Source organism: Bufo bufo, chromosome 1 (genome assembly GCF_905171765.1).
Source record: "Bufo bufo chromosome 1, aBufBuf1.1, whole genome shotgun sequence".
NCBI classification, from domain to species: domain Eukaryota; kingdom Metazoa; phylum Chordata; class Amphibia; order Anura; family Bufonidae; genus Bufo; species Bufo bufo.
The window spans coordinates 709,910,636-709,933,107 of record NC_053389.1 but is presented as its reverse complement, the minus strand read 5'-3'; the positions used below and the strand labels follow the sequence as shown (position 1 = coordinate 709,933,107).

General features: G+C 44.1%; 1 protein-coding gene across 1 annotated transcript in view; it reads right to left on the bottom strand.

Moving 5' to 3' along the window:
• SYNM (synemin) overlaps positions 1-12,591 on the bottom strand; it is a 99,940-nt gene extending 87,349 nt beyond the window's left edge. Inside the window, exon 1 of the mRNA XM_040414216.1 lies at positions 11,710-12,591. Within this exon, the coding sequence (XP_040270150.1) occupies positions 11,710-12,504 (795 nt within the window). The 5' untranslated portion in view covers positions 12,505-12,591. The remainder of the gene's footprint in view (positions 1-11,709) is intronic.
• Between the last annotated feature and the right edge of the window lie 9,881 nt (positions 12,592-22,472).

Genomic DNA, 22,472 nt, shown 5'->3' with positions numbered 1-22,472 from the left:
ATCCGGTCACTGTATGGCGGTGTTATCCGGTCCCTATACAGAGGTGTTATCCGGTCAATGTATGGCAGTGGTATCCAATAACTGCATGGCCATAACTGTATCCCCTTCCCTGCCCATGCCACCTTTTTTAGACCTGGCATGAGTGGGGAAAAGTTGCAGATTGCGGTGCTAAAGACCTTTGCGCCACAATCTGTGTCAGAAATACGCCTAACATAGACGTATTTCTATTCAATAAATGACCCCCTCATTGTATTATTTTTCGGGGGTAGGGCTAATATCTTTATATTATGTCGATTCTAGTGTATTATACTGTGCCCTGTATTTCCCAGTAGAAAATGATCCTTGGGAAACACAGTCCTCATCCCTGACCACCAGGACCAGGTAGCGCTCTGTCAGTACATGGCGGCCTCCCCTCTCCGCCACGCTGCTCCGCTGTGTACTGGTGCTTATTCTGACACTAGGGCTGGGTTCACATCACATTTTTGCCATCTGTTTAATGTATACCAAAAATGTATATATTAATAACAGATGCCTCAGACTGATGCCGTACAGTGGCGTCCGTTCACCATACAGTTCCATTGTAAAAAAACATATACGTTAACATATGCATTCTTTACTGTACTCTTCAGGATACAAAAACGTAGAGTGCTGCACATTTGTATACATCAAACCGATAGGAAAAACGTGATGTGAACCCACTGGGGGGAAGGGCGGGGGACATACTAAAATTTGCTGTGGGGCCCAGTCAGTTCTAGCTACATCACTGCACAGCTCCTTCTCTCCTCCGGGCCCGGCCCAGCAGTGACATCATGACGTGTGTCTCACTGCTACAGCGGGCTGGAGGAGAGAAGGAGCACAGGGAGATGACAGGACCGCCGGCTCGCCATGCGCTCCAACAATGATAGGTATATGAGGGGGCCACTGGGAGGTCATTACACTGTGAGGGCCCCTTACACAGTATAATGACTCCCAGTGCCCTTCATTTAGTATAATGATCCCCAATGACCCTCCATTCAGTATAATGACCCCCAGAGCCCCCATTCAATATAATGACCCCCAGTGACCACCATACAGTATAATGAACCCCAGTGCCCCCTCCATATTATTCTGAATGGGGGGGCCACTGTGCGGTCATTATACTGTGTGTGGGGGCATTAGGGGGGTCATTATACTGTGTGAAGGGCCACTAGTGGTCATTATACTGTATAGGGGCCAGTGGGGGTCATTATACCATGTGGGAGCCACAGGGGGACATATAAATGTAAAAAAAAATGCCTCAAGGGGGCCCCCTGGGAGCATGAACCTGGAGCCTGCCCTGACTCAGGATCTATCTATCGAGATTTGATATAGATAGATAGTAGATAGATAGATAGATAGATAATATATAGATAGATAGATGATTGATAGATGAAAGATAATTAGATAGATAGATAGATAGATAGATAGATAGATAGATAGATAGATAGATAGATAGATAGATAGATAGATAGATAGATAGAGACCTTAATGTTTTTAATTTGATAGGAAAAAGTTTACTGGGTTTGTACTACAAGGTTATGGTGGTAAATAACATAATCTAAAAAGGTCGTGTCAGTAATGCAGATCTGCTAATAATACCTTGTTGTCATCACATAACCAGAGCTACTTGTAGGGTACACGGTGTCTGCATTCTGTCAGCCTGGATGAAAGGTTAAAGTGTACCTCCAGTTATACAGAAACAAATTACTAAAGGTACTTTCACACTAGTGTTATTCTTTTCCGGTATTGAAATCCGGTAAAGGGTCTCAATACCGTGAAAAAAAAAGCTTCCGTTTTGTCCCAATGCATTGTAAAAGGAAAGCAATCCATTCAGTATGCATATGGATTAGGGTTGAGCAAACCCGAACTGTAAAGTTCGGGTTCGTACCGAACTTTAGGATTTTTGGACCCCGGACCCGAACCCGAACATTTCAGTAAAAGTTTCGGGTTCGGTGTTCGGCGCTTTCTTGGCGCTTTTTGAAAGGCTGCAGAGCAGCCAATCAACAAGCGGTTAACTGTCTGACCTTAGAAGCCATCACAGCCATGCCTACTAATGGCATGGCTGTGATTGGCCAGAGCAGCATGTGACCCAGGCTCTATATAAGCTTGGGTCACGTAGCGCTGCACGTCACTCTGCTGTTACAAGTGTAGGGAGAGGATGCTGCTGGACTTGTGATTTCAGGGAGAGAATAGGAGAGAATCTAACTACAGAGAAATAGTTGTGTGGGTGCAGGGCACAATCGTTTTACCCTGTCCTGTTTTATTTTATATCATTTCACTACTTTGTCATTTACATTTTCGGGTGAAATTCACCAATTTTTGGGTGCATAGTACCACTGCTATACCTAGTATGCCGGTTAAAAAAAATTAAAAATTGTCATTAACATTTTCGGGTGAAATTCACCAATTTTTGGGTGTATAGTACCACTGCTATACCGAGTAGGCCGGTTAAAAAAAAGATACTGTATTTATTGTCAGTTACATTTTCGGGTGAAATTCACCAATTTTTGGGTGCATAGTACCACTGCTATCCCTAGTAGGCCGGTTAACAAAAAATAATAATTTGTCAGTTACATTTTCTGGTGAAATTCACCAATTTTTTGGTGTGAAGTACCACTGCTATACCTAGCAGACCGGTAAAAGAAAATATAAAAAAAATTGGCAGTTACATTTTCTGGTGAAATTCTGCAATTTTTTGGTGTGATGTACCACTGCTTAACCTATTAGACCGGTAAAAAAGAAATATATATATATTTGTCAGTTACATTTTAGGGTCAAATTCACAAATTTTTGGGTGTAATATACCCCTCCTCTACCTAGTTGACAGCTTAATAAATTTCAATAATTTTTATTTTACATTTTCGGGTGACAATAAACAATTGTTTTCTGTCATAGACCCCTGCTCTACCAAGTAGACAGGTTAATTAATTTCTGTAATTTTTCTGTTACATTCTTGGGTTGACATTATACAATTTTAGACGTGAAACCCCTGCTCTGCATAGGTGACACGGAATAACATTTCTGAAATGCTTCTTTAATTGATGCGCGCCACCTCCTTTGATTTAATGCTTAAACTTAAACAAGTTGTACCACATTTGCGCTTCAATACTTTGTCCCACATTTCCGCTATACTCTTTTGGCTAACATTTGCGCCTCAATAGCTTTTCCCACATTTCTGCTCGATCCCAAAAAGAGGGTCAGCCCCTGCAACTTCTGGGTCTCCAAATTGGGCACATGGCCTGAGCTTGCCCTTTACGCCTTGGAGGTGCTGGCCTGCCCTGCAGCCAGTGTATTGTCTGAACGTGTGTTTAGTACGACTGGAAGGTTATATTTCCCAATGTTTTAGGGTGTACCCTAATTTAAAAAAATACAAATACATTTAAAACCAAAAAGAAGTGTAGGCTACCTCCTCCTCCTCCACCGCCACTTCCACCTACACCGCCACATCCACCGCCTCCTCAACCTCCTACTCCATATGGACCTGGTCCACCTAGAGCAAGATTATTATTTTAGATTTTTACGTATTATATGTTATTTTAAGTCATTTCCCTATCCACATTAGTTTGCAGAGCACTTGCCATGCTCTTAACCACATTTTGACGACATTTGCAGCCCTCTAGCCCTTTCCATGACATTTTTACAATGGGGTCAAGTTCGGGTCCCGAACTCAAACTTTTTTCCGAAGTTCGGCCGAACCCGAACATCCAGGTGTCCGCTCAACTCTAATAAGGATGTCTTCTGTTCCGTCCCTTGTACGGTATTTGACCGGACAAAATACCGCAGCTTGCTGCAGTATTTTTTCCAGCCAAAATTCTGGAACACTACAGCACTTCCTTTGAAATGTATTAATGCCGGATCCAGTACCAAGTGTTCCGGAAATTGCCGCATTGCCGGATCCGTTTTTTCGGTCTGCACATGCGCAGTTTTTTCTAGCTTTGAAAAAATTACATACCGGATCCGTTATTCCATATGATACCGGAAAGACGGATCCGGTATTTCAATGAATAAGTCTAATGGATCCGTATCCGTAAAAAAAAAGATACCCATTTGAATATGGATTTTCGGATCCGGCAGGCAGTTACGTCAACGGAACTGCCTGCCGGTTTCTAACAACACTAGAGTGAAAGTACACTAAGGAAAACAATTATTTTTCTAAATGTGATACTTTTTCTGTGTAACTCAAGATACACTGTAAGGCCTCATTCACACGAACGTAAGGGCTACGTGCCCGTGCTGCGGGCCGCATACGGCGGTTCCGCAATACACGGGTCACCAGCTGTGTTCACTTGAATGGGTCCACAAATCCAGAGATGCGGTGTGGAACGGAAGCATGGAACGGAACCCCACGGAAGCACCACGGAGTGCTTCTGTGGTGTTCCGTTCCATGCTGCCGTTCCGCAAAAAGATAGAACTTGTTTTATCTTTTTGCGGAACGGACGGATCGCGGACCCCATTAAAGTGAATGGGTCTGCGATCTGCATGCGGCTTCCCCACAGTTGGTGCCCGTGCATTGCGGACCGCAGCACGGGCACGGAGCCCTTACATTCGTGGGCAAGAGGCCTAACGGAGGCGTGGCGCCGTGAGGCTGTCCAACAACAGCTGGAGAAGCTGAAGATTGCTGCTGGTGAGTTGGACCCTAGTGCCCCAAGGTAAAAGTCGGCAGGAGGGAGACCCGCTGGCCTGTCTGAAACTGACTTGTGGTATTTGGGAAGTCCCTTAAGCACGGACGTATGGTCATCGCCCGATCCCTATAAGTAAGGAGCAGGACCATCTCCATGTCTGAAAAAAAAAAAAAAAGAACTGATCCTGGGAGCCACGGCGTGGACTGTTCCTGAAGGGTGAGGACCTGTTGGCATTATTTAACATGTTTTTATTTCACAGGTTGCCCTTGTCTTTAGTCCTCACCTAGATGGTCATGTTAGTAAGTAATCCCCCCAGTGGTCATTGTCTCCAAGTTGCGCTCAACAGCGCCACCTACCTCTATTTTCTTTTTCCCCTTTTTCAGGTTATTTGGGAGCTTTGATAATGGTTCTCATGACCTGTGCTGCTATACTACTACCCATATGGATTACAAATGACTCTCTTACCCATGTGGATTACAATTACCTTCATTACCTCATTTGGATTACAACTAATGACATTGTTCCAATGGATTACAATTGCTTTTCCTTGGATTACAAAAAACTTGTATTGCACTTAAAGTGACAGTTCCGTGCAATTTACCTTCAAACCTTCAAGAAGAGACTTTAAAGTGACTCTTTATTGCCTTATCGCATTATAAAAAATGTGCCTTATCTATTTTGCACTAACGTTTTACCTTTCAGCAACGATTAAGTAAATTGTGCCTATTGTGTGTATTTCTTTGCAGATGCCACAGTATGTTTTATTATGCACTTATTATACAACTTTTCCATCTCACCATCTTAGCCATGTGGTCAGCACCTTACTTGTGCACCAGGCTTAGGAAAACATATTTTCCTACCTGTTTTAATCTTCAAGGTGACAAAGCGTAAAGCATAATTAGACCTTGTTGCCAGAAGGGAATACAGGATAACGCCACCCTTCTATCTGCGGGCGTTTTCATTACATAGTGGTGGGGCTACAGAGTAAAGACACCACTGCGCTTACACAGACACAGAGTTAGGGTCCATTCACACGTCCGTTGTTTCTTTCCTGATCTGTTCCGTTTTTTGCGGAACAGATCTGGACCCATTCATTTTCAATGGGTCCTGAAAAAAAATGACACATTGAGCTGTCCGATTTTTTTCAGGACCCATTGAAAATGAATGGGTCCAGATCTGGTCCAGATCTGTTCTGCAAAAAACGGAACAGATCAGGAAAGAAACAACGGACGTGTGAATGGACCCTTAGTCTGTAATGATCGCTTAATGCACACTATTTTGGCTCTCTGGTTATACCTGAGAGGGAAACTGTTGCCGGACACCATACTCATTCGGGCAGAGACCCTGTAGTAGCTTTTACTAATTTTATGACTATACAGCACTTTATTTAAGCATATACAGTTGCAAGAAAAAGTCCCTTTGGAATGATCCCTTTGGAATGATATGGATTTCTGCACAAATTGGTCATAAAATGTGACCTGATCTTCATCTAATCTTGGTTATAACCTTGTCGCACTCTGTTGTAGCTTGGAGTAGGGTTCCCGTCCCAATTAAGCATAAATAGACAAACTCCAGCGTAATTTGAAAGCTTGTTTTACTTTTTATTGAATAGATATTGCGGCTTCAATGTAACGTTTCGGCCTATTGGCCTTCTTCAGACTACCGCAACATACTCTTACAGAGCGCCAGTCTACTCTTCTTCTCTCCATCACCAGCGGCATTAGTCTGAAGAAGGCCAATAGGCCGAAACGTTACATTGAAGCCGCAATATCTATTCAATAAAAAGTAAAACAAGCTTTCAAATTACGCTGGAGTTTGTCTATTTATGCTGATCTTCATCTAAGTCACAACAATAGACAATCACAGTCTGCTTAAACTAATAACACACAAAGAATTAAATGTTACCATGTTTTTATTGAACACACCATGTAAACATTCACAGAGCAGGTGGGAAAAGTATGTGAACCCTTGGATTTAATAACTGGTTGAACCTCCTTTGGCAGCAATAACTTCAACCAAACGTTTCCGGTAGTTGCAGATCAGACGTGCACAACGGTCAGGAGTAATTCTTGACCATTCCTCTTTACAGAACTGTTTCAGTTCAGCAATATTCTTGGGATGTCTGGTGTGAATCGCTTTCTTAAGGTCCTCCCACAGCATCTCAATCGGGTTGAGGTCAGGACTCTGACTGGGCCACTCCAGAAGGTGTATTTTCTTCTGTTTAAGCCATTCTGTTGTTGGTTTACTTCTATGCTTTGGGTCGTTGTCCTGTTGCAACACCCATCTTCTGTTGAGCTTCAGCTGGTGGACAGATGGCCTTAAGTTCTCCTGCAAAATGTCTTGATAAACTTTGGAATTCATTTTTCCTTCAATGATAGCAATCCGTCCAGGCCCTGATGCAGCAAAGCAGCACCAAACCATGATGCCCCCACCACCATACTTCACAGTTGGGATGAGGTTTTGATGTTGGTGTGCTGTGCCTCTTTTTCTCCACACATAGTGTTGTGTGTTTCTTCCAAACAAATCAACTTTGGTTTCATCTGTCCACAGAATATTTTGCCAGTACTGCTGTGGAACATCCAGGTGCTCTTGTGCAAACTTTAAACGTGCAGCAATGTTTTTTTTGGACAGCAGTGGCTTCCTCTGTGGTATCCTCCCATGAAATCCATTCTTGTTTAGTGTTTTACGTATCGTAGATTCGCTAACAGGGATGTTAGCATATGCCAGAGACTTTTGTAAGTCTTTAGCTGACACTCTAGGATTCTTCTTCACCTCATTGAGCAGTCTGCACTGTGCTCTTGCAGTCATCTTTACAGGACGGCCACTCCTAGGGAGAGTAGCAGCAGTGCTGAATTTTCTCCATTTATAGACAATTTGTCTTACCGTGGACTGATGAACAGCAAGGCTTTTGGAGATACTTTTATAACCCTTTCCAGCTTTATGCAAGTCAACAATTCTTAATTGTCTTCTGAGAGCTCTTTTGTGCGAGGCATAATTCACATCAGGCAATGCTTCTTGTGAAAAGCAAACCCAGAACTGCTGTGTGTTTTTTTATAGGGCAGGGCAGCTGTAACCAACACCTCCAATCTCATCTCATTGATTGGACTCAAATTAGCTCTTGGAGATGTCATTAGTCTAGGAGTTCACATACTTTTTCCACCTGCACTGTGAATGTTTATATGGTGTGTTCAATAAAAACATGGTAACATTTAATTCTTTGTGTGTTATTATTTTACGCAGACTGTAATTGTCTATTGTTGTGACTTAGATGAAGATCAGATCACATTTTATGACCAATTTGTGCAGAAATCCATATAATTCCAAAGGGTTCACATACTTTTTCTTGCAACTGTATATCTGTTGGTATTTATTCTGCTAATACCCCGAGCACAAGCCGAGGATGGCTTGCCTCTTAAGTAAGGGGGAATGTAATGTCCAGGAGTGCCATTACCACTTCTTTTTGGCACCTTGCTACTGTCTCCTATGTGCTAATGTATATTATCTAATGTATTACATGTAATCTAATGTATTACATGTTCATGCAATTACCTGGTCTACCAGCAGATGGTGGCAGCATTGGGAAGGTTAGTTTCCCTGGAGAGGAACCTTCTGGTTATTCCAGCCCTCTCTAGAGAGGGAGGAGTTTAGATAGTGAGTAGGTCAGCCTACCCTACCCCCTTGTGGAGAGAGGTTGTGTGAGGAGTCTTGTCTGACTTAACCCCTGGTAATGGAAGGCAGCAGGCCTGGTCCTGTCTGGACAGGGTCTGTTAGTCCTACGCCAGACTTATCACTGGAGATTGTGCACATCCAAGCTGAAGCTGGAGCTTAAGGTACTTCAAAGCCAGGACAAGAAGTTCCTAGGATTAAAGTAAGAGACAGACTACAGCTAACCTAAGTTCCAGCAGAAGAGGAAAGTTCCTATTTACTCCAGCTAGCATAGCAGAGCTGAGATTGTTGCAGGGAAGTATTTGCCTGCCAAAGTTAAACCAATACCTGCTGATGACCAAGATACCATTTGGAAACTGTTTGGATTACCAATTTATGTCAAGTAAAAGCAACTGTTCAACATTACTGCAAAGTCTGGACTCCATTCATTCTACTCATCCGCCATCCAAGTTCACCTACCCCTTTTGCACTGCTTCGGACCACACCACGTCTGGGATCCAAGAATATCCAGGTAGGAACACCGTGACACGTGTAAACAACATCTACAGATATTGTAGGCCACCCTGGACCACTCTGGCAATCCTACCCTGGGTACCAACATTACCATCTACAAAAAGGAGGCTTGTGCTTCCGCTGCTTAACCACAGCTGGCTTCACGTTTACTTGCTCTATAAGAGGGACATATTTCGTAGAAACCTCATAAGGGGCAAGGGATACCCCAGATGCTGTCAACCGCCCACTGCAAAGCAAGTGGCATCACGACAGGCCAGGGATCCCTTCCACTTTAAGGGACCCCTGGTAGGACCCGGTCCGTGGGCATCACACATGAAAAACTGAGGTGTTTTTTTTTTACTGTTGTATGCATGTAGCCTAACAGTAGGTCCTGCTGCAGCTCCATGAAGCATGTAGGCATGCAGAATTCTATAGACATGCTGCGTGCTGTGTATGGTGCAGCACTATTACGGGCTACAGAAACGTGAATAATGCTGCCATGCTATTCTGTATAAGCAGCATGTACTGGTATAGAAGAGCTGTTTGCAGCTTTTAAAGGGCAGATTAGCTATGTACAGTCAGATCACAGTCAGTTTTGCCAGACAACACCAGCGGCAGTGCAGTAAGCAGCCGCATACAGTGGGCACTGCAGCCCCTGTATTCTGTTTATCCTCGAAGATCCTGCAGATCACACATCGATGACCCCTTTAAAAACTACAAAGAAGATAGATCTGGAGCAAGTGTGGCTATTTCTGTACGCCCATTACATCTACTGTTACACAGGCGCAGCCTGACTGTCTCTATGGCAGGTGCACGAGCAGCAAGCAGATTTTTAATAATGTCACTACACATCTTAGAGGGATTAAAGTTTATGGAGACCTTTTAATAGGGCACATAACTATATACCATGCCTGGAAATACAATACAGTTTGGATTATTGCGATAGCTTGTGTGAAATCTTCGGGTGTTTAGCTATAAAAACACAAATGGAAAAATGAGAAGACGTAAGGATTAAAGAGTTTATTCTTAAAGGGGTTCTGGAGTTTTTTTTAAACTGATGATCTATCCTCTGGATAGATCATCAGCATCTGATCGGTGGGTGTCCGACACCCGGGACCCCTGCCGATCAGCTGTTTGAGAAGGCAGTGGCACTGGCAGTAGTGCCGCAGCCTTCTCGCTGTTTACCGCAGGCCCAGTGACATCACCACTAGTATCAATGGCCTGGGCGGGGCTAAACTCTGTTCAATTAAATGGCGCTTAGCCCCGCTCAGGCCATTGATACTAGTGGTGATGTCACTGGGCCTGCGGTAAACAGCGAGAAGGCTGCGGCACTACTGCCAGCGCCACTGCCTTCTCAAACAGCTGATCGGCGGGGGTCCCGGGTGTCGGACCCCCACCGATCAGATGCTGATGATCTATGCAGAGGATAGATCATCAGTTTAAAAAACTGCAGAACCCCTTTAATTCCTTAAATTGTACTATTCCGCCAAGTCTTCAGACATTACAGCTTTACCTTATTTTGAGAGAACCGGTGACAACTGACATGGCTGCAAAGGGTTGCCACCCTCCTGAACATGTTCTATTTTTTTACGGTGCGGACGGATCACGGACCCATTCAAGTTGAATGGGTCTCGATCCGTCCCGGCTGTCGCACGGATGTTGCCCGTGCATTGGGGACCGCAATTTGCCGTGTGCATGAGGCTTTATTCCTGCTAGAATTTTCTAAACTAATTGAGGGTGTTACCAGCTGGGGGACGGGGTGTCCCTACACAGTGTGATGTGACGCAGTTTAATCAGTGCTGCCAGTGTCAAACTGTGTAGGGACACAACCTTTGACAATAGGAATGGTAACACCCGTTGTCAATGTATTCATACATTGCTAGGGGGAATAACAGAATAGCACAATTCAGAGTTCTAAAAAAATTATCCTGAATTGTTATTTCAGGTGGAATACAAGTGTTTTTAAAAAAAAAAAAAAAGAAAGAAAAAAAACATCAGCAAAGGTGGCACATGATCATTAAAAAGGACCTGAAACCTTTCCTGACAGGTCTGTTTTAGGCTACTTTCACACATGTGTCAAAGAAACACGGCAAGCTGTTCCGGCAGAGAACAGGCAGGCAGAGTTCTCTGGATCTGATATAGCTGGATAGTGCCATATGTCTGCCAGACCCCATTGACTATAATGGGATGCAGTGGGGATCCGGCCACTCCCCAGCATATCGCTGCACGTATATTGCTATACGCAATGGTTTATGTCTGGGCAAATCCCGAAATATATGCCGGGGAGTGGGGGGATCCATGCTGCACCCCATTATAGTCATTGGGGTCTGGCAGGAATAAGGCCCTATCCGGCTATGCTGGATCCAGAGAACTTGTTTGACGCATGTGTGAAATTAGCCTTAGTAAATATTTGTATTCCCCATGACATAACAATTCATCTTTTATTAGACCACTATGTTCTGTTGTCCCTCTGTTATTTCTCCTATAAATTTACGAATAAATTGACAACAGGGTGTAGGGTAGTGTCCCTTCACAGCCTGACATTGTCCAATCAGAGGTTACAGTGTCACACTAAGTCGGGAAGCTTCACTTTGTATAGGGGAATGGTGACACCCAGTTGTCAAGGTATTCATAAATTTCTAGGAGGAATAACAGAGGAACAGTATCACCTAGAGTTATAAGAAAAGTTGCTCCAGAATTGTTATTACATGTAGAATGCAAGTAGTTAATAAAACAGACATGTCAGGAAAGGTGACAGGTCCTCTTTAAACTATTACATACTAGAGAAGACAACATATTTACAGGTGATTTTAAGTGGTCATGCTTCCCTGTGATGCTGCCACTGTATAAATAGCAGTTAGTTAATATTATAACTCATAGACATTGTTTGTTATGCTGTGGGTCTACCTACCTGGTACTCCTCCACCTCCAGCCTGTACTTCTCTTTCATCCTCAACAGCTCCTTTGACAGTATTTTCTGGATTCCCAGGAGCTCCTCGTATTCTCTGCGCAATTCCTCTAACTGTAGTTTCTGTACTCTGACCTCCTCCTCCACCCCAAGACGGTCTTCTACATCCAACCTCAGTGTGTTCTCTAATTCCTCAATCTTCTTCTGGTAGACCATGTAAGTCTCCTTCCAGGACTCTGAAAGCTCCAAGGACAAGGTCTGTACATCCGTTAGGCTCAGCCTGGGTCGCACAACCTCCTGCATAGTAATCTGCAAAGGAGACTGAAGAGCCTGATCTCTCAAGGCAAATATTTCCTCTTTTTGAGAAGTTTGAAGGATATGACATTCTTGCTGGAGACGAAAATACAGTCCTTCCAATGCTGCCTGGTTACTTTTTGCTTGCTGCAGGTCTTGCTTGTAAAGTTGTATCTGCTGGTCAATTTTGAGTCTCGTGGACCTCACTTGCTCCCATAATTCTTGCAGGTCCTGAAGTTCTTGGCAAAGGTTGTCCTTCTGTAGTTCTGCTTCACATTTCTGTACGCTCAGGTCCTCCACTTGTCTCCTCAGCTGGCAAAATTCATTGTAGTAAACCTGCGTCCACTCCTCACCTCTTCCCTGGCGAAGTCTGTGGATTTCTTCCACCAGTACCTGGTTCTCTGCTTCAAGCTGCCTCACTCTAGAGAGGTACTGGTCCAAACGTTTATTTAATTCATTTAGTTGGCTTTTCTCATCCCCAAACCCTCTCCTTACATACAACATGTTTAATGCCAATCTTGATCCCTACACAGTGTCCTATGGTCCGGGTCTCCTTTTCCTCACACTGCCCACAGAGATCTGAAACTCTGACTGCAGTGACACAGCCTTCAGAGCTACAGGGAGTGACAATTTAAGAAGGAGGCGTTCACAGATGGGCTGAAAACTTCTGTGAAGTACTTTAAAAAGGACGAGAGCTTTGCATTGCATAAAGCATGATAGTGCCATCTGCTGGGACAATGCTGGGAATGAAAGTGCCAACTTCATATGTAGGATAGTGTACTCTTTACTGAAAATGATGATAGTAGAATAGCTCCCTTTCCGAAAAGAATAGAAAGCCAAGCCTCTGATGCCACCAGGTGTAAGATAGCTATCCTAAAAGTCAAAGCTTGACCATTTAAACTGGCCTTGAGGCTTACCTTGGATGACAGCTAAGCCAGTACCTTATCTGCAGACAATAGTTTTGGCGTAATTGCCCCTCATCAGTACAGAGCAGATAGAAATTGGCTTAACAGGGTGAGAAGCCTTCTGTTTAACACTTTTTTCTGCCTGTCTGGCATGTTTATAGACCTAACAGTGTACCACGAGTAACTTCAAGTACACATCTGTGGTCTTATATTTACTCACCTTTGGTTTGTTTAATCAGACCCCCTCCAACCTATCTTAGGGTGGTACTGTAGACTTGATCAAAGGTGACCTGGTAGGTCACATGTACTCCAGGTCCTCTGTCGTTTGTCTGTGTTGTATGTTTGTAAGGCGTCCATATTCCCGTTCTTGGGATCTTAATTGATGACATTAAATGTTAAGTTTTAAACACGTTGCTGCCCCCTTTAGTTTCATATGATCATTGACTTATACCTTACATCTGGTGGCATCAGAGGTTCTGCTTTCTTTTCTTTTTGGAAAAAGAGCTAATTTGCATACCTAATTTCCGGAAAGAGCATTGCATGACCTAGAAGACTCCTTATGCGTACTAGGTGCTCTCCATAAGCAGAGACAGTGCTCTGTGAATCTTGAAGATAGCAGAAGACACTAAAGAGTTCCTGGACCAAAACAGCAGCTGGCCACAATCTCCAGAATAATAATCGTAATAATTAAAAGGGGTTATGCTATGATTGATGCAAAAACGAAAATCAGGCATCATATAGTACATGACCATTCATTGCTCCAATTGTTCTGCTAGACTTATTTTAAGCTGGCAGCTCGGGGGAGTGTCCTTTCTCAGGGGCAAGGGGGGTTTCCTTTCTGCTGTAGCTCTTTCCCTGTAACTGCCACAGCTTCTAGTGGTAGATATGGCAGGTGACAGTTAAAGGGTTTCTATCACTTCATATCACATATTTAGGTGTCAGACACTAGCGATTCGCTAGTGTCTGCTCTAACAAACCATCCTAATATGATAGGTTTTGGGGCAGCCGTTTTGCTAAAATAACAACTTATATCTATATGCTAATGAGCCTCTAGGTGCTATGGGGGCGTCATTAGCACCTAGAGGCTCCGTCTACCTTCCTAAACTGCCGCCGCCCAGCGCGTCCCTCCAGCCCGCCCAATCTCCTCCTGAATGCGATCCTCTCCGTGCGCGTCTCTGTTCTGCGCATGCGCAGTGAATGTCTGACCGCTTCCCTGCTCAGACATCTCCACTGCGCCTGTTCCTCGGAGCACTATGATGTCATCGGCGCAGGCGCAGTGGAGATGTCTGAGCAGGGAAGCGGTCAGACATTCACTGCGCATGCGCAGAACAGAGACGCGCACGGAGAGGATCGCATTCAGGAGGAGATGGGCGGGCTGGAGGGACGCGCTGGGCGGCGGCAGTTTAGGAAGGTAGACGGAGCCTAAAGGTGCTAATGACGCCCCCATAGCACCTAGAGGCTCATTAGCATATAGATATAAGTTGTTATTTTAGCAAAACGGCTGCCCCAAAACCTATCATATTAGGATGGTTTGTTAGAGCAGACACTAGCGAATCGCTAGTGTCTGACACCTAAATATGTGATATGAAGTGATAGAAACCCTTTAAAGATTTAAACTGAGCACGTGTTTCCACCTCAGTGAGATGGTCAAGAAATAAAGATAAGAACAAACAGCAGGTGGCGCTATACAGATATATTTTTATTGAGGAACTCTGGCTATATAAAATTTTTAATTACATGCAATTACAAAAGTATTCAGATCCAGACGCTGGTTTAAAAAATATAGACTTTTTTTTGTGCAACAACCCCTTTAACACAGTGTACATTAATACACACCTGAGCTACTGCAGAACCTCTTATTGAAGAGGAAGCAGATGCTTTATGTCAATTTATGTTATCGAACAACAAAAAAATATGGTGCCAGCTGCTATGCCCTCAAACAGTACTAACCGCAGAACACACAAAAATATCCACAGTGTGCAATCAGGGTTTCACATCATCCCAAAGGGGTTTGATAGTCTTTGATCTCAAGATTAAGGGTTGCATTTTTTTTAACACTGACCCATATTGGCTTAAAACAGTAAAATATGGGATATTCATCTCATGGTTCCTCCCCTGCTCCCTTTTTGACACTTACAGAGTCCACCATGGTTTCCATGCTGCAGTCTCAGAAGATCGGAAATGCCTGCTCAGTCATTCACTGGTTGAGGTGGGTCACTGCTGTGCAGTCATGTACCTACCATAGAGGCCTGGTGGGATGGTGGGATGGGGTGGGGTGGAAAAGCTGAATTGCTTCTCCTCTTCCTGACATAGATTCACAGCATTTTTTTTCATACAGCCACCACTAGGGGGAGTTCAGTGCAAAGAAATGATTTACAGCTTCCATTGAAATCAATGTTAACCCCTTCCCAACTGCAGCCGTACATGTACGGCTGAAGTCGGTTCTTTAAAGATGGCACCAGCTCGCAAGCGCAATGGGTGCCATAGCCACCAGGTTTTTGCTGTTTTAAAGGACATTGCTAGATTTGTACTTATGAAACTGACCTCGTGCACTTGGCAGCTGAAGTCATCTGTGTTGGTCCCATGTTCATATGTGCCCGCATTGCCAAGAAAAATTATGTTTTAATATATGCAAATGGGCCTCTAGGAGCAACGGGGGCGTTGCCGTTACACCTAGAGGTTTAGCTTTCTCTGTAAAAATAAAGAAACAAAAATTAAAAATGTTTTTTAAAAATATAATAATTCTATTTCTCTGTAATAAAAATTAATATTAAAAAAATAAACATCATAGGTATTGTCGTGTCCCAAAATACCCGAGCTATTAAAATATAAATATATGTAACCTGTACAGTGAACACCATTATGGAAAAAAATCAAAATGGCCAATTAGCCTTTTTTTTTGTCACTTCACCTCCCCAAACAAATGTAATAAAAAAATAACACATACACACTCCAAAATGGTATCAATAAAAACTACAAAAAGTATTTCAGCATTGAAACACAAGAAAATCTATATAAATAATCATACTGACCCGGAGAATGAAGGTAACAGGTCAGTTTTACCCCAGGTAAAAACAAAACCAGTAAAACTGCAGAATTGCGTTTTTTTTTTTTTCCCTAGTGGTGGTTGCAGGCAGTCTGTTTTATAATATGCTGTCTGAAGGGAAGCAGGGGAATTATTAGGTCCAGTTGTCTGATGTAATAACATTGATAAATATGGTGTTCACAACTAGCGTCACATTTATGAAGCACCTCTTTCACTTTTTCTGATGTTGTCGGTGAGGTGAGGTCAAATTTTTTTCTTACATTTTTTTTAACAAAAATGTCTTCCACTTTTTGATGAATTTATGTTTTTTTATATTAAAGGGGTTGTCCAGGTTCAGAGCTCATCCCGGATATATCCCCTTCTGCACCCAGGCAGCCCCTCTGAGATGAGCATCGGAGCATTTCATGCTCCGATACTCTCCCTTGACCCGTGCTGAATCACGCAGGGCAAGAGCTTTTTCATTAGATCCGGGGACGTACTGGGTCTCAGCACTAATGGGTGGGCTTTAGCGCTGACCTAGCCTGTAAAACGGCTAGGGCAGTGCTAAAGCCTGTCCATTAATGCTGATGACATCACCGGGAACACTGCTAGGCGGAAAGCTCTGCCTAGCAGTGTAAAAATATAAACAGCCCTTGCTGTGCTTGATACAGTAATATATATGCATACTGGCAAATTGGTTTGGGCGAGATGTACACACTAACGTTTGCTATGAGGCCCTATGAGATCTGTGTATGATGCAACGGCCCGGTTGAGCGTCTGAGGTATCCCTCGCCCCTTAGGAGGTTTCTACGAAATATGTCCCTCTTATAGAGCAAGTAAACGTGACGCCAGCTGCGGTTAAGCAGCGGAAGCTCAAGGCTCCCTTTGTAGATGGTAATGTTGGTACCCAGAGGTAGGATTGCCAGAGTGGTGCAGGGTGGCCTACAATCTCTGTAGATGTTATAGACATGTGTCATGGTGTTCCTACATGGATATCCGTGGATCCCAGATGTGATGTGGTCTGAAGCAGTGCAAAAGGGTAGTTAACTTGACTTGCTTGTATGGAAGTTCAACAGTTGCTTTACTTTGCATAAACAATAAACCAAACAATTCACAGAACTGGTCTTGGTTCCCAAAAGGTTTAAGCAGGACTTTGGCAGGCAAATACTTCTGCAAAACAAACTTCTCTCTGCTGAATCTGTAGTGTACTCTCTCAGCTCTGCTATATCAGCAATATTAAATAGAAGTGCTTTCCTTTCTGCTTGTTGCTGTTGTTCTAAGTCTGTCTCTCACTGTAATTCCAGGAACTTCTTGTCCTAGCTGGATTTTAGGGAGAGCTCAGTCCCTCGGGGATGAGCGTCTGCTGTCTCTCCCTACAGCATGGCATACAGGAACCAACTGGTTCTCGCTAGACCGTACTGTCTCCTTGGAGGAGAGTGTCTAAGAGAGCTGGAAAGCCAGGTTCCACCCTCTGTAAAGTAGCACTTCCAAATCTGCTGCCACCCACTGGGGAACCAGGTTATTACATGAACAATACAAATGCATAAGAAGAAATGCACACTACATGGGGGACCTGGAATAAAGGCATAAGGGTACTTTCCCACTTGCGTTAGAGGATTCCGGCAGGCAGTTCCATTGGGAAACCGGATCCGTTTTTCCAGAACACTTGGTACCGGATCCGGCATTAATACATTTCACTGGAAATTAATGCCGGATGCGGCATTCCGGCAAGTGTTCTGGAATTTTGGCCGGAGAAAATACCACAGCATGCTGCAGTATTTTCTCCGGCCAAATACTGTAAAAGCGACTGAACTGAAGACATCCTGATGCATACTGAACGGAATGCTTTCCATTCTGAATGCATTAGGATAAAACTGAAGCGTTTTTTTTCCGATATTGAGCCCCTGTGAAGGAACTCAATACCGGAAAACTTTAACGCTAGTGTGAAAGTACCCTAAGATGAAATGGTTATTGCATATACAGACGTAAGCAGGTTACAGTAATGTCAACAAACTTCCTGTTTCCGTTTGCGATCCGCAAAAAACGGATCACGTACGGAAACCATACGGATATGTTTTGTGGCATAACAGAACGGATGCGGCCACAAAACAGAAAAGAAAAAACCTCAGATACAGAACAACGGATCAGTTAAAAACGGACCGCAAAACTACAACGGTCGTGTGCATGAGCCCTTATTTCATTTTTTATGTCAGTCTGAGCCGGTTTTAAAAAGTTTTAGGGACTTGACAGTCCTTAAGTCACTGGATTCTTCATTAACTCCTATTATACTATTTTTTCAATGCTGTGTGCTTGAATACATGCACCTAGCTTCGTCCCCATCCTACAGAGCCGCAATGTTATCTCTCTCTCTGACACTACAATAATATCATACAGCATAAATAATACAAACATACACTACTGAAATAATACCAGCAGACACTGCCCAAACAATACTTTATAATGTTTACTCTGAAATTCGGAAATTTGGATTTTTATCGACTATCATGCTGTGGTAACTGGCTGGTTGCAACAATACTGCATTCCTTATTATGAATTATAATGTAGCAGCACGGCATTGCAATCTTATGTCGTATGGTCACAAATGGCGGTATAGCTCTAGTATAAATCTGACGCACTGGTGGGATTTATCAATCAATTTACTCCACTGCTTTGGTGCATGCCACAGCTATATATACGCAAACATCTGCTACTTTTCTTTGGTCGCGGTTTAGGAAGAGTGGACATGGTTTCCATATTTCTGAATCTAAATATTTAAGGATATGGTTCAAAGCTCTAAGGTTAAAAAAGGTTTATATGCACCTAAAGCCCAAAAAACTGAAAAATAAAAGCAAAAGCCTGTCAATTTCTATAAAACCCTGTGAAAGTGACCTCCTTATTGAGCTTATTGGGTGCAGGAGAACCCGATTCATATAACCATTTAAATTCTAATCTCAACAACACTGCCCCCTCTAATATTACCACCAACTGGATCAAGTTCAAGTCTTTGCAGCAACCCCCATGGTATTTCAAGAAAAGCACCGCCACTTACTAATGTATTGTGATTGTCCATATTGCCTCCTTTGCTGGCTGGATTCATTTTTCCATCACATCATACACTGCTTTTTTCCATGGTTACGTCCAGTCTGCAATCCATCAGTAGTGGTCGTGTTCGTGCACTACATTACAGATTTTGTGCAGATTCCACATAAAGTGATTCCACTTAAAATCCACAGGAAAAAAACAGCGCTGAATCCACAGAAAAATGTGACGCTGAATATACTTGTATGTCATGTGGATTTAGGCAAATGTCTGCAGCAACTCTGCAGGGAACTTCACGTTGGCAAATCTGCGCTACATCTTGTGGGTTTTGAAGCAGATTGTTTTGCAGATTTACCACTGATGATTTTCTGGTGGATTCTGGAAGTTAAAAAAAAAAAAACTACATTTCATTACAGATTCAGTGGGGGAAATCAGCAACAAAGTTGTGACATAAATGTAACCCTTTCCGGACATCTGCTGTACATATACTGCGGAAGTCTTTAAAGATGGTGCCCGCTCACGAGCGCAGCAGGCGCCTTACGCGTCGGGTTTCTGCTGTTTTAAACAGCAGAGGTCCAGGGCTAATGTTTGCGATCGGCAGTAATTTAACCCCTCAGATGATCAAATGTGACCATGTCATCTGAAAGGCTTCCTGGCCCGGGCTACCTTCCCAAGGGTGAGAGTTAGGGCTCATGTACACGGCCGTGTGCTTGCCAGGCCCGTGCATTGCGGACCGCAAATCGCGGTCCGCAATGCACAGGCACTGACAGTGGGACCACCGCATGCGGATCGCGGACCCATTCACTTAAATGGGGTCCGCGATCTACACCGCAAAAAAGTAGTGCATGCACAACTTTTTTGCGGTGCGGAGGCACGGACAGAAAACCCACCAAAGCACTCCATAGTGCTTCTGATCCGTGCCTCCGTTCCGCACCGCATCTCCCAGATTGCGGACCCATTCAAGTGAATGGGTCCACATCTGTGATGCGGGGTGCACACAGCCGGTGCCCGTGTATCGCGGACCTGCTGTATGCGGGCCGCAATATGGCCACGGCTGGGCAACGGCCGTGGGCATGAGCCCTAGTAATAGGCCTGAGCCTGCACAAGGCTTCCAGGCCAATTACTAGTATATTCCAAAGCAGGTGGCAGTACTGTATTGGAAAATACTAAATGCTGTATTCTATAAGCAGGGTTCAGCAACCTCTGAAACTCAAACTGCTGTGAAACTACAACTCCCAGCATGCTCCATTCTCTTCTACGAGAGTCCATTTACACCTCCGTGGAATGGGTCCGCATCCGTTCCGCAATATACGGAACGGGTGCGGACCCATTCATTCCCAATGGAGCAGGAATGGATGCGCAGAGCACACTATGTGGTCTCCGCATCCGCATTTCCTGAGCGCGGCCCCGATCTCCCAGTCCGCAGCTCCGGAAAAAAATAGAGCACATAGCTAATTTTAAAAAATCCCATACAGTATCACTACATTTCAAAGATTTCCATAAGGCCTCATGCACACGACGGTTTTTTTGATCCGTGTCCGTTTTTTTTTTCGTGGGTCTTCCTTGATTTTTGGAGGATCCACGGACATGAAGGAAAAAGTCGTTTTGGTGTCCGCCTGGCCGTGCGGAGCCAAACGGATCCGTCCTGACTTACAATGCAAGTCAATGGGGACGGATCCGTTTGACGTTGACACAATATGGTGCAATTGCAAACGGATCCGTCCCCCATTGACTTTCAATGTAAAGTCAGGAGTCCCTATTAATATACCATTGGATCGGAGTTTTCTCCAATCCGATGGTATATTTTAACTTGAAGCGTCCCCATCACCATGGGAACGCCTCTATGTTAGAATATACCATCGGATTTGAGTTAGATCGTCAAAACTCAGATCCGACAGTATATTCTAACACAGAGGCGTTCCCATAGTGATGGGGACGATTCAAGTTAGAATATACTAAGAACTGTGTACATGACTGCCCCCTGCTGCCTGGCAGCACCCGATCTCTTACAGGGGGCTGTGATCAGCACAATTAACCCCTCAGGTGCCGCACCTGAGGGGTTAATTGTGCGTATCATAGCCCCCTGTAAGAGATCAGGTGCTGCCAGGCAGCAAGGGGCAGACGCCCTCCCTCCCCAGTTTTAAATTAATTGGTGGCCAGTGCGGCCCCCCCTCCCTCCCCAGTATTAAATTCATTGGTGGCCAGTGTGGCCCCCCCCTCCCTCCCTCCCCTGTATTAAATTCATTGGTGGCCAGTGCGGCCTCCCCTCTCCCCCCCCCCCTAATTAAAATCACCACACCCCCATCATTGGTGGCAGCGGAGAGTCTGTGCTATAAGCAATGCGCCGCACAGACCTGTCACTTACCAGTAGGAGGAGCGCACTAGCCACCAATGAATTAAATACAGGGGAGGGAGGGGGGGCCACACTGGCCACCAATGAATTTAATACAGGGGAGGGAGGGGGGTCTGCCCCCTGCTGCCTGACAGCACCCGATCTCTTACAGGGGGCTATGATACGCACAATTAACCCCTCAGGTGCGCACCTGAGGGGTTAATTGTGCCGATCACAGCCCCCTGTAAGAGATCGGGTGCTGTCAGGCAGCAGGGGGCAGTTATGTACACAGTTCTTAGTACTGTATATTCTAACTTGAAGCGTCCCCATCACCATGGGAACGCCTCTGTGTTAGAATATACTGTCGGATCTGAGTTTTCACGATGTGAAAACTCATATCTGAAAAAGCTCTATGCAGACGGATCTGCGGATCCGTCTGTGCGAAAGTAGCCTACAGACACGGATCACGGACGCGGATGACAATCTTCTGTGCATCCGTGTTTTTTCACTGACCCATTGACTTGAATAGATCCGTGAACCGTTGTCCGTCAAAAAAATAGGACAGGTCATATTTTTTTGACGAACAGGAAACACGGATCACGGACGCGGATTGACAAGGGTGCATTTTCCGAATTTTTAACGGACCCATTGAAAGTCAATGGGTCCGCAGAAAATCACGCAAAACGGAACAACGGACACGGATGCACACAACGGTCGTGTGCATGAGGCCTAACGGTGATCCATCCTTGTTAAAGTTTGTGGCCTTTGAGAGGGTCAAGAAACCATATCGCTAAAATGTCACGAACTGAATCAAGGAGGATCTTTGAATTCAACACCATTAACCCATTCAGTTTACGGTTCAATCATTATTTTATTAAATCGTATAATTGAATAATGTATAAATACATCCAATGAGTATACAAAACAGTAAAGTACAAGGTCAAAAACTGAACATACCAATAAGTCTGAGGTAGTATTACATTCAATAATTAGTCTTATGGAACAAAATTTCAAGTATTAGTGCCGTTGGGGCTTCCATAACTGAATCTAAGAGCATACACGGCATTTATTCTCTAACTTCCAGACTAATAACCACATAAGACCGGGAAGACATCACAAGACATGACAGACCAAAACCAAGACATATACACAAGGGAAGGGGAGGGGGAGA